The following is a 13557-nucleotide window of genomic DNA, read 5'->3' on the forward strand; positions in this document are numbered from 1 at the left end:
TTGATTTCTCTCTCTCTGTGTGTTTTAATTTCTTGACAGCTTTTTCCAAGGAGACTGATTATGTATCCAAATAATATATTAAGTGATGCTCAAACTATTAGGATGGTGCTTATTGGTTCACTTGTGAGGATTTTTATTTTCTTTGTGCTGCTTTGTAATCAATAATCTATAGTCTTAGATCTTCATTAGTAATTTCTTCACATCCTCTGCACTTTCAGAAAGAAGTATCTGTCTTTGTATATCACAGTTTATTAATGTGATTTTTTCGAATCCTGATACCATTTTCTTCATATGTCTAAATTATCCTATTATGTGTAAAGTATTACATTAAATATATGCAGCATCTAGCCTGATTTTAAAGTAAACAACATCCCATTGTTCTGTTTGAGTAGCCAGCTCATTTTTTCTACTATAACCATCCCCATCGATAAAATAAGACAGACCAATATTTTTAGGGTGTTTTCTTACTCAATCTTACACAAGAACCATCATATATCAAAAATAACATCAGAAGTTCTCGTTCCAGAAGTGCTTCTTAATCCATCTTGAGTTTCTATCGTTTCCGTTAAGAATTGCAACTATTTTTGAATTTTTTTTCAGCAGAACGTCACATCTGTGTCCTCCTAATAATATGGTTTGAAAATGTGCACATTGTATTTAAATTTTGTGTGTGCATGTGGTGGGGGGAAGCACATCAGTAAGGTTATCTATCAGTCTGTGGACAATTACCTGTTTTTCAAATTTGAGAGCATAGACTATTTCCAGATTTGAATCTGTTTGTTTAAACATAACATTGATATTCAGTAAGTTACTGACACTTTGTTTATCCCAAATAATTCACAGCACATTTGAATTATATGTTCAATTTGTTCAGTTATTGATTATTTACTATCTCTTGAAAACGGTTGATGAGAGGCAATAAACTGCCAGTATTTCAGAATTTAGTTGTCAATATTTCATCATTCACTTACATTTTTGAAAAAATATTTTATTTTTTGCTATAGAAGGTTGCTCCCTCCCTCTATAAACACACACGCACAAATGGGGACAGAGGCGATGACATGGACTACAGTATTTATCATGGAGAGTTTCTGACTATCATAAACTCTTCAGCTAGGACATTGATGGGAATTAGACAGTACAATTGGGAAGTGGTAGCTTACTATGTTATAACCTTGAGGACCTTCAAAATATTAGTAGAAAAATGGACTTTTTTTTGGGGGGGGAATTTATTTATTTTTAATCATTTTATCGGGCTCATACAACTGTTATCACAATCCATACATACATCAATTGTGTAAAGCACACTTATACATTCGTTGCCCTCACATTCTCAAAATACGCTTTCCACTTGGGTTCCTGGAATCAGCTCCTCATTTTCCTTTTGCCTTTCCCCTCCCTCTCTGCTCCCCCTCCCTCACGAACCCTTAATGATGTATAAATTATTATTTTATCTTATCTTACACTGCCAGGAGTCTCCCTTCACCCAATTTTATTTGCTCACCCCCCAGGGAGGAGGTTATATGTAGATCCTTGTGATCAGTTCCCTCTTTCTATGCCGCCCCCCCCCCTTCCCTCCCTGTATCACCACTCTCACTGCTGGTCCTAAGGGGTTCATCTGTCCTGGATTCCCTGTGTTTCCAGTTCCATTTGTACCACTGTGCATACTCTGGTCTCACCAGGTTTTCAAGGTAGAATTGGGACCATGATAATTGAGGGGAGGAAGCATTTAAGAACTAGAGGAAGTTTGTGAGTTTCATTATTGCTACACTGAACCCTGAGTGACTCGTCTCCTCCCCACTACCCCTCTGCAAGGGATGTCCAGTTGTCTACAGATGGGCATTGGGTCCCCATCACGCACTCCCCCTCATTCACAATGATATGATTTACTTGCCCGCCGCCTTTGGTGCTTGAAACCTGGTCCCTTCAGCCCTTCATGATCACTCATATAGGTGTATGGCTTCCATGTGGGCTTTGTTGCTTCTAGGCTAGATGGCCGCTTGTTTACTTTCAAGCCTTTAAGACCCCAGACGCTATATCTCTTGATAGCCGGGTACCGTCAGCCTTCTTCACCACACTTACTTATGCACACATTCGTCTTCGGTGTTTATGTGGGGAAGGTGATCACACAATGGTGGTATTTGTCCTTTGATGTCTCCTACCTGATCCCTTCAACACCTTGTGTTCACACAGGCTTGGGTGCTTCTTCTCTGTGGGCTTTGTTGCTTCCGAGCTAGATGGTTGCTTGTTTGCCTTTAAGACCCCAGACACGATATCTTTTGATAGCCGGCACCATCAGCTTTCTTCACCACATTTGCTTATGCATATGTCTGTCTTCATCGATCATGTTGGGAAGGTGGGTATCATGAAATGACCGTTTAGCTGAGCAAGGTGCTCTTGTATTAAGGGAATGCACACGAGGAAGCCAAATGTCCACCTGCTACCCTACTACTAAATGTATAATTATATGCACATAGGTCTATTTTCCCCAATCGTAAATATATTTACATATGTACATGTCTGTATTTAGGTTTCTATGTATGCCCTTTGCCTCCTCCTCCTTTCCTCTATTTCCTTACGCTTTCCTCCTGTCCCACTACCATGTTCAGCCTTCATGCTGGTTTCACTAATTCCTCTCAGTTACCTTGCCCTTGGTCACTCCCTACCAGTCCTCCCATCCCCTCCCTGCCACTGGTTTTGAAACACTCATTCCCTTGTCCCTAGGCTGGCCAACACCTCCTCCCTTCCCCTACCTCCCACACTCTCATGTCCCTCCGGGACCGTTGGTCCTGTTATTTTCTTCTCACATTGTTTGTCCAGCCTACCTTATCTAGGTGGACCAGCAGATATATTAAGATGTACATAAAATTGGGGATGACTTTGACAGCACCAAAGTGGCACATAAGAACATGGCGACGACAGCAGCAACACTGACAAGCTAACAAACAAAAAAGCCACTGACATACAAAATTTAAAAGAGAAAAAGAGAAAAAACAAAACAAAAAGACTGGGAAAAAAAGCCTGTTAGTAGTTCAAGGTCTATTTGTTGACCTTTAGGAGTGTTTTCCGGACGAGTCTGATGGGGGTGCCATGTCCTGACCCCAGAGTCCATCCTTTATACTCCCTCGGAACCTCCTTGCTCTGCTTCCCCCACCGCTCCATTGCACGCCCCCCAGTGTTTTGCCTCAGTGTGGTTGGGTCAGTGCAGGATATCACATCTTGCCATGGGGCCGGCTATATGGTCCGCTATGTACATGGCCCTCTGAGCCGGGCTATCATCCTCTGAGCTTGATGGACCCAGGTGTGCTCTGCTCTGTTCTTCCTCCTTCCTTTGCTTCAGTTTCCTTCTGGGTGTAGTGTGGTAGGTCAGTTCCTTTCCCACACCGGACAATCTATTTTCATTTTCTGTGGTACTTCCTTCCATGGTGGGGGTCGGGCTAATACTGGTTAAGGCCAGCATACGGTCCAGTCTCTTTTTGGATTCCTCCACGCGTTGCATTGTCCTCCTGGTTTAGCGTGTCTTGTGGCGTCTGTATGAATGTTCCAGTTCTGTGGGGACACAACCAATACTCCCACTGGGTGGGTTAGTGCCCTGTTTCTCCCGTGCCATCAACTCAGTTTCTCCCCATCCCGATTCTCCCTCCACCTGACCATTTGCTGAATCTGTTGTAGTTGTTGAAGGTTTTGTGTTAATGCATCTGTCATACACCTCTCTTCTTTTTTCATATATGCATTTATTGATATCAAGCTACCTCTGATAACTGCCTTCGCAGTACCTATAACTTTTGTTACGTTGTAGTCTCGTACTCGTTAGTTTCTAGAAATTTCCTAATATCCTTTCTAATCTGGGCCTGTACCCATTCATGTCGCAGGAGATCGTTGTTCATCCTCCAATTGGTTACCCTTGCTTTTCTGGACATCCTCTTATTAATCTCCAGCTTTGTGGCATGGTGATTTGAGAAAGGTATCTGGATAATATACTCAGGCTGAATTTACTCAGGCTGGACTTGTGTCCCAGCATGTGGTCTATTCTTGAAAAAGATCCATGTGGACTTGAGAAGAATGTGAAATCCTTTGCATTTGGATGGAAAGCTCTATAAATGTCTATCAGGCCCTGTATGTTTAGCTCTATGGCCACTTTGCTGAGCTTCTTTCCCAGTGATCTGTCCTTCTCTGATAGCATAGTGTTAAAGTCACTTACTATGATTATTGAGTCCATGATTTCTTTTTTCATCTTTTTAATAGTTTGTTTGACAAATTTCAACGCGCCATTATTTGGAGCGTAAATATTCAATATGCTAACTCCTTCTTGGTTTACTGACCCTTTGAGCATTATGTAGTGTCCCACTTTGTCTCTTTTTATGGTTTGGATCTTGAGGTCCATTTTGTCGGATATTAAGATGGCCACCCCTGCCTTTTTTGAGTTACAATTTGATTGGTAAACTTTCTGCTAACCGTTTGTTCTTAGCATATTCTTGTCTGTATGCTTAAGATGTGTCTCTTGCAGGCAACAGATTAATGGATTATGTTTTCTGAGCCAGTCCTCAAGCCTTTTTCTTTTAATGTACAAAGTGAGTCCATTGGAATTCAGAGTTCTTATCACTATTTGTGGATTCATAGTTGCCATACTCAGTTTTGTGTTTTGGGTGTTTACCTATCTCACTTCATATCAGCGTACTGTGTTTGAGTGGATAGTTTCTATCTTGTCTATCTTTTTTTCCATCTGAGACCCTGTTGTCCTGGTAATTGTTGCTGGCATGTTGGCTTCTAGATGGAGATGGACTAATATGGTTTTGTCTTGTTTGGTCTTGGTGAAGGTTGTTCCTCTGGCCACAGTGAGTCAGCCAGTATGTTCCACTGGGTCGGGTGACTTGCAGCATATTCTTTGAGTTTTTCCTTCTCCTGGAACACCCTTATCTCACCATCTACATTAATGGATAACTTGGCAGGATACAGGATTCTGGGGAGGCGTTTTTTTCTTTCAGCTTTTGGAAGATGTTGCTGCATTCTCTCTTCTTCGTGGTATCTGCTGATAGGTCTGAGCATATCTTAACTGCACTCCTTTGTATGTGACTGTCTTCCTTTCTCTTGCTGCTCTTAAATTTTTCTCTTTTTCCTCGAAGTTGGATATTGATACTATTATGTGTCTTGGCGTGTTCTTCTTGGAGTCTAGTCTAGCTGGCATCCTTTCTGCTTCCTGTTTGAGTGCCTGGTTTTCCCTTGTTAGGGTGGGAACGTTTTCTTCCAGAAATTCCTTTGCTATCTTTGCTGTCGCTTTGTTGTGTTGTGCTCTGGTAGACCGATTATTTGAATATTATTCCTTTTAATAGCATCTGTCATTGAGCTCAGGCTATCTTCTGTTTCTTTAATTTTCCTAGCTGACTGTCTTTCTTGCTTGCTTAGGTCTGTTTGGGTGTCCTCGAGGTCACTGATACGGTTCTCTGCCTCCTTAAGCCTTATCGTAAATTCTGTGGCCTTGTGACTTCTGCTGTCTCCTCTGTTAGCACCTTCAGTTCCCTTTGGTGGATGGAATTCATCCCGTCTATTGTGGACTTCATCCCCTCTATTGTAGACTTCATCTCCTCTATCATTGCATCCTTTTTCTGGGTTGCTTCCCTCAACTCCTGTATTACTGGGAGCAGACTTCTGAAGATTTCCTTCTGTGGCACATCTGTATCTGTTTCTTCTAAGAGAGTCGTTAGCTCTGCTACCATGTTTTGCTCCTTGTTTTTTTGTTGTTGTTGGGAGTGATGTGGTCTATTGAATTTTCCTCAATCCTGTCATAGGCCCCATGTTGCTGGGGGGCAAGGAAAACCTTGTACGTGTTACTGTTAAGGATTCTTTCAGGCGACTGCCTATGACCTACTATAAGGATGGGTCAGACTGCAGTGTAGGCAGAGTTCTCCGAAGGCTTAGTGACCTGCAGTAGTGCGATGTTTCAGCGACTGGAGTGGGTACTGGAGTCTCCTTGAATGCCCCCAGCCTGCTTTGACCTGGTCTGTCAGGATACCCTTAGCAGCCCTTTTTTTTCATTTAGTAATAAAGAAAAAGTTGAAAATTTAAAAATAATTTTTAAAAAGTTTGGGAGAAAGAAAAAAATGGAGAGAGAAAGAAGGCAAAGCTATAAAAGAGGTGAGAAAATAAGTGATCATAGTGAAAGTAGTAGGAGAAAAAAAGAAAGAAAACCTATAGAAAAGAGGCATAAGAACAGTAATAGCAATAATGAAAAAAGAGAAAGAGAAGAAAACACAAAGTATAAGAAAAAAGACAAAAACGAGCATGAGAAAAGATATATATATATTAATTTTCCCCCCTTCTTTTCCCTCTATGATCTAGCGATGCCTAATAGAAGGCAGAGGTGGGCAAGGCTTCGCTGCCACAGGATGTGGTGTTGATCTGGGCTCAGGGACCAGGCTATGTGAGGGGAAAATGCTCTTCAGATCAGCAAGCCCTCCCATGTCCCTTCAGGCCTGTAGAGTTGAGCCTGTGGGCAGAGGCTACACAGGCGGGGGAAGGCCCACAGGGGTGAGCCTTCTGCACTGGCCGGAAAAGGCTCAGGCCGCAAGGGGTGCTGAGAGAGGCACAGGCCACAGCGCCTGCCTCCTATGCCTGTAGATAAGTCCAAGAGAGGAAATCTTGGAAAAATGCATGTAGATGATTGGAGAATGAGAATCAGGCTGAATTCTCAGGTAGACCTTATGAAACCTAAAGCGCTGTGTCAAATCCCTGCGAAGTGACAGTTCCTCAGGGTTATAAGCCTCACCTTTCTTTGACACGTAATCGATGCTTAGTCCTCAGATGAAGCTGATCGTGTGGTTATTTCAGGCCTCGGTGACTGTCGAGGACGTGGCTGTGGATTTTATCGCGGAAGAATGGGCACTACTGGATGTTTCTCAGAAGGAACTCTACAGAGATGTGATGGTGGACACCTTCACAAACCTAGCTGTAGTGGGTATGAATAGCTTCATTTTTTCCAATCAATTTATTATTTACCACATACATAGTTATTACCCCCGTCACTGGGCTAAGAGATAGGTAAACCTGATCAAATAAGCCAATTAAGTTAATGTTCTCTCTGAAGCAATTGTATCTTAGGTTTCCTATGATCACTCTTCTACTGCTTTGTCAATTGGTCACACAAACAAAATTTGCATGTTGTCATTCTCGAAGCTTCCCAACAAGTATTGAAATTACTATCAGTATTACCCATGCTGGACAGGTGTCTATGGAACTTGCAAACTGAGCAGACTAGTAGTAAGGAACGGATGTTTCACGTCTGGAATATAAACCACTGAGAAACATGAATCATAATGGAGTACTTTCTGATATGGTGCCTGGAAAAGACCTCCTATGGATAAAAGATACTCAACCCCTTGTCTGTTTCCCTGGGCACCTGGTGGTGGGATCACACCGTTGTTGTAGTCAGCAGCACAATGGATGCCACCTTTGCCACCAGGGCATGAGTGTGTTTCTTAAATATTTGCAGGGAAGAATAAAAGACCATTTATTTCGCAAACAATTCACATTTGCCTATCTCCAGAAATCTTGAAAATCAAAATATTAAATCCATTTTAGGGAGATGTTAATTGAAAATTCCTTTTCCATCCTGAACACCATACTTTTAAAACTCATTTTGTTCTCCCAGAGTAATGAAAGTATTGCTGGGTGAGTGCAGAACATTCTTCCAGGCGAACTGCGCCAAGAAAGCATCGACCAGCTCTCCATGGAAGAAATTGCACTTGATCAACCAATTAGCAAAATTCTCATTTGACAAAAAAGACAACTCTGCACATATGCCTGCGCTTGTTTGTCACTTTTTAGGAATTACAGTGATTATGTTCATGAAGGTTAAAAAGAAAATCCTCCTTTACTTCTTTAATGTTATCTCTGCCTGTGTCAACTACCTTTTAAATTTGATCTTCTAATTACAGGCTGTTAATTTTCATGGATGAGTTTACTTGCTAATTGCTGTTTGAATATTTTCAAGACATTATAACAAAATATGACAAATTATTTCTTGTCTGACAGCTACTTCTTGTCTGTTTAATGTTTTACATTTTATGTTCCATACTATGAATTTAATCTTAAATAACTCATTCTTCTCTCAAATGTCAATGATTAAGAAAACATACCCACTGAAGATGTAATAGCAAGATTCTCGGAAAATTACATAAGTGCCTCCATATTTAAAAACATCTGCGAGTTTCATGGCTGTAAAAATCAGGATAACAACCAGAACCCACTTTTGAGGTGAGATTAATTTACCTTAGAGAGCAATGCTCCAGCATAGTATGAAGGACATGTTATGTTAAGTACATGTATAAGGAAACAGACTGAAGCAAGAATTTTGGCATTTTAAGTACATGTAATAGGATTACGCACTGAGCTAATAAAGCAAATGTAGCAATTCAGAACCTTGCAGTGACTCGGGAATAAATTCTTTAGTGATCTCATACTTTAATTTTCACACATAAGTTATTATGAGTAAAAATTGTGATTGTGTTAGTCTGGGTACATTAGATAAACAAATCCACAGAAACTCATGTATAAGAGAGACTTTTATATAAAGGGTAAGTGCATATCAGGAAAACATCCCAAGGCAGTGCTGCCCAAGCCCACAAGTCCAACATTAGCCCATATATCTGACACCAATCCACAGTCCTCCTCCATCTCACAAAACACACGTAATGATGCCAGTTTCAGGAGAAAAGCCGAGTCAGTGAATGTGTAAGCATCGCAGCGCTGGCAGGGGTTTCCACACAGCTGCTCAGCACCTAGGGCTGCATTGGGCTAGGTCCATGTGGCTTCTCCTCCGGGATGTCTTACAGGAAGTGAACCTTGTAGGTTGAAGGAGAGAACTGACTAAGGCAGCTACACCCTGGTCTGACCATCACAAAGCAAGAGACCCGAGAACTATAAAGGCGAGGTTCACCGAGCCATGTAACCCTCTGCCCTTCAACTAACCCCACATATGTTTATCAGCCAGGTTGGCACAATAAACTAACTACCTCAGTGATCTAATGACATGTTTACATATATAGATGTAGAGCTATGTTGTTATATATATTATACATATGTAAAGATCAGTTGTTTTGTATGATATTTATAACAAGTTTAGGTACACAATCAACACATCATCTACACATTCACCCTCTGCTGTATCATATATTTGAAATCATAGTGACAAAATACAGAGTGGAATGTTGCATTGGATTTTTTGTGGATGATCACTTTTATGGAAGTAGATTACCTAATTTTATTACTGGGGAGAAACTTTTTTTTGTTTCAAGAGCACCATCACTTAATAGCCCAACAGCTAATTCACTTGGTGAAGGGGTTACTCATGGGCCTGCTAACACAAAATCAGTAGTTCTAAACCACCAGTTAGTCGTTCCAGGGATGAAAGGGTTACAGTCTTCGAAAGTTACAGGGGCATTTCTATGTGGTTCTGTAGAGTCAGTATGAGTTAGAATTAATTCAATCAAAGGGAATTTTAAGACATAGTTGGAGCATCAAAAAAGATCTTGAAAAATAGAATTTTTCCATATTTTGATGCCCAGTTCATGTATTTGTAGATTAATGTAAATGTATGTTTGTATGCTATATAAATGTAGATGCAGAAATATAACCATGGTAATGCATTCATTGTGTGAAGCATTCAGCTTCTAACTGCAATGACAGTTGTCCTAATACATCAGCCACATCTTCTGAAAAAATGACACTTTTAATAAAAATATTTTTATTCTATCTTAAAGGGTCACTATGAATGGAATGACTTAGTCACATTAATATCTATATTGATATTTGAATATAGTATAGAAGCATAAGTGCAATACATAATGTTGTTATATCTGTATCTATCTATATACCTAAAAATAGATAAATTTGTTTAAGAAACTTATGGCTTAAGAAAAGTCCTTCATTGAATTTAAACTGTCAACATCTAACTTAATGTAGATTACAGATATTTTGTTGAATATATCTGTATATGTGGGTTTTATTATATGTGTCTATCTGTCATAATATGTGTTAACAGTACTGCCACTGTATATTTTAACCCATTATATTTTGCATACTGGAAACATATTTCTCTTACACCCAGTTATGTAATTCCTCCATATTTTGTTAACACCATGATAATTACAGTTGTATCATACTCAGATTTTTAAATGTATGATTTGTTAGACAATTGAGGGAGAAAACTGCGTATCTTCTATTGGTGGTAATGATGAAATAGTTAAAAAAAACTTCTTTATAACTTCTTGTTTTTAACAGAAGATACTTGTCATTGATATCCTGGAGAAGATATGAGGAAAACACTGTTGATGAGCTCTCCAGACAAATTTTAATTCTTCCAGCATTAAAAAGACAAGGATACTTATATCCCATGGAATATCTTCAGAATGAAAAATCACTCAATTCTCTTTCTTCACTAGAGCATAATAAGCAATTCCACATTCAGTGCAGTGATGATCAATTTAGGACATGTGGTAAAAACAATATGCACACTACAGTAGAATTTCAAACAGGAAACAAATGCTACGAAGAATGTGAAATTTTTAGAGATCCTTCAGTACTTATGGGTGATATGGGAATTTCCAGTGGAGCTGATTCTTATCAATGTAAGCACTGTGGGAAGGATTTTATTCAATATACATGCCTCATTCAACACATGAGAACTCACAAGAAAGAAAAGTCATTTAACTGTATGGAATGTGGCAAAACTTTTAATAGCCCCTCAGATCTTACTAGACATAAGAGAACTCACAGTGGAGAGAGACCTTATAATTGTAAGGAATGTGGAAAAGCCTTTAATCTGTCTTCAAACCTGACTCGACATATGAGAATTCACAGTGGAGAGAGGCCTTATGAATGTAAGGAATGCGAGAAAACTTTTACTCAATCCTCACACCTCACTGAACATCGGAGAATTCACAGTGGAGAGAGGCCCTATGAATGTAAGGAGTGCGAGAGAGCTTTTAAACAGTCCATTTGCCTCAAACGACATATGAGAATTCACAGTAGAGAGAGGCCTTATGAGTGGAAGGAATGTGAAACAGCCTGTACTCCTTCCTCAAATCAACACGAGAATGCACTGTGGAGGGAGGACTTATGAATGCGGAAAATAGTTTCGCCTTCACACCTCACTGAACTTATAAGGCATCATATCGGAGAGACATATGAATGTCAGGAATTTGGTGACAAGTTTAGTGAGTCCTCAAACTTTGCTCTGCATATGAGACCCATGGTGCAGAAAGGTCTAAGGAATTGTGAAAAAACCTTTATCACTCTGTAGTAGTTTACTACATTCTTTGATTTCCGCTTGATTTTGTGATGTGGTGATTTCTATATGCACAACATATAATTTATAAATTATTTCTTTGATTTATATTGAAGTATTATTTTACTATCATCAAACTACAGGAATATTAGAATGTGTTATCCACTATTTTCTAACATTTTAATAAAGATGATATTAACAATAGTGTGCCACTTTTTCTGAACAAATATTTTTATATGCCTAAATCCTTAAGAGGGATATGGCTGACATATGGCATAGGTATTTATAACAAGAATGTGTCCAAGGGTTTTAGGTCTGTGGCATTCTGCGATCTCATCAATATCGTTTCAATGTGCTTTCTGTTGGAAAAGCAGAGGCTCCTTTCTGGAGGAATGAAGGCCACTTGTTTGTCAGTGGTGCCAGGAAAGGGCGTTCAGTAGGTGAACACCTACCACACAGGGAACCCGTACATAATTAGGTGATGAGATTTTCCATAGCAACCTTAACTGAAACAATGTACTGTGACTTCAGGAAGAAAATAATATTTCTCGTGTTCCGTGTAAAGGATGTCGCTATTTTTAGAAATCACAATTTCTGGGACTTTGTCCAATACACTGTTGCTGCATTGAAACAGTTGGGCGGTCTATTTAAACCAGGGGAGGCACATAGTTAAGGTGACCAGACGTCCCACTTTTGAACAATTGTCCTGCAGCGTTTTAAAAAGTCCTGATTATTGGAAAGAATGCACGACAATTAGGGTATATGGTTTTTGGCTGCCATGTGGCTATTTCTCCAGGATATGAGTTTCATCAATAGCATCCTGCTGGTGTCCCGTTTTACCAATGTTAAAATCTGGTCACCTTGCACATAGTTTTAGCCATGTATATTTCACATTTCTACTATGTCTGAAGTTTTTACTTACTTGATACCAGGGTGGATCTATATGTGTCCATGTAGAGTGGCATCGTCATGTGAAAAATTGGGATCAAAGATTTCTATTTCAACAGTGAATACTCAGGAACCTTGGCTTCTCCAAGATTCTGTTTTATTTTGTTTTCAAGTTGATCGGTCTCATCTCAGCCCAGAATTCTATTATTGCCACTTCCATATTCTTGGAAACACGAGTTAGCTATGTACATGAAGAAGGTGCAATTTCTGTGGCAGACTAGCAGAAGAAACTCCATTTTTGTTGGCTGCTAAATGACTTGCCTGTTTCTCCCTCCCATCAAGTAATTTTTTTTTACATTTTATTAGGGGCTCATACAACTCTTATCACAATCCATACATATACTTACATCAATTGTGTAAAGCACATCTGTACATTCTTTGTCCTAATCATTTTCAAAGCATTTGCTCTCCACTTAAGCCCTTTGCATCAGGTCCTCTTTTTCCCCCTCCCTTCCTGCTCCCCCCTCCCTCATGAGCCCTTGATAATTTATAGATTATTATTTTGTCATATCTTGCCCTATCCAGCGTCTCCCTTCACCCCCTTTTCTGTTGTCCATCCCCCAGGGAGGAGGGCACATGTAGATCCTCCCATCAAGTAAATTTGACTGCTAGTTGACCTACCTGTTCTCCCTTCCCTTATGGAGAAGTCTCTGCTAGTGATTGATTTTAGAATGTTCTCAAGATCAGAACATTGTAATTAATAATATTGTTCCTTTTTGATGTAACCAAGAACCAGGTTGTTCTCATAAGTGCTGTACCCTGTTATGCTTACTAACTCTAAAGAACAGTAACATTAATTTTGCTTTCTGCTTCTGTCCACACTTGCTTAAGTCCTAGAAAAATGATAAATGAGTTTTTGCCATTAAAGATGGACTGAAATGTCTACTCAGGGCTGCAATCAAGGAATCGTCTTTAGATTCTAGCAGCTGGTTATAATCGAATAAAGACTTCTCAAAATTATCAAGACTTTAGAGTGGCTGCCATTTACTTGAACCTACATCATCTGCTGCATTAGCCAGGAAGGCACTGTGTCCTGATACTAGTGGAAGTGTGGGACTTATAGAGAAGGTGCCTCCTGGTTTCACCAGGGCCCCAGACTCTTACCTTCCCAGTCGAGTGGCTGTCTGGGGGTGCTGAAATTTTGGGATTTGGCCTGAGTCTCCTGTTCCTCCAGAGGTAAGTTTAGCTTTGTGACTGGTCCCTTGGTTTGACTTGGGAAAAGGACTGACTGTGGTCTGAACTCTTCCGAGCACTTTTCACCAGGACGCTGCCTGAGAAATCTGGTGGCTTGTTGAGCTGGCAGCTTGTCTTTCGGACGCTCACTTAAG

At 40.0% G+C, this 13557-nt stretch overlaps 1 protein-coding gene across 7 annotated transcripts in view; it reads left to right on the forward strand.

Annotated features, from left to right (window-relative positions):
* LOC142450530 (zinc finger protein 569-like) overlaps positions 1-13205 on the forward strand; it is a 29656-nt gene extending 16451 nt beyond the window's left edge. For 2 of the 7 annotated variants that reach the window (XM_075552575.1, XM_075552576.1), the window contains 3 exons: positions 6826-6948; positions 8124-8250; positions 10276-13205. In XM_075552575.1, coding sequence (XP_075408690.1) covers positions 6873-6948; positions 8124-8250; positions 10276-11116 — 1044 coding nt within the window. In that variant the 5' untranslated portion in view covers positions 6826-6872 and the 3' untranslated portion in view covers positions 11117-13205. Of the gene's footprint in view, positions 1-6825; positions 6953-8123; positions 8251-10275 lie in introns of all 7 variants that reach the window. The other 5 variants (XM_075552570.1, XM_075552577.1, XM_075552571.1 and 2 more) reach the window with 3 other exon arrangements.
* The last annotated feature ends 352 nt before the right edge of the window (positions 13206-13557 follow it).

This window comes from Tenrec ecaudatus, chromosome 6 (genome assembly GCF_050624435.1).
Source record: "Tenrec ecaudatus isolate mTenEca1 chromosome 6, mTenEca1.hap1, whole genome shotgun sequence".
Lineage (NCBI taxonomy): Eukaryota > Metazoa > Chordata > Mammalia > Afrosoricida > Tenrecidae > Tenrec > Tenrec ecaudatus.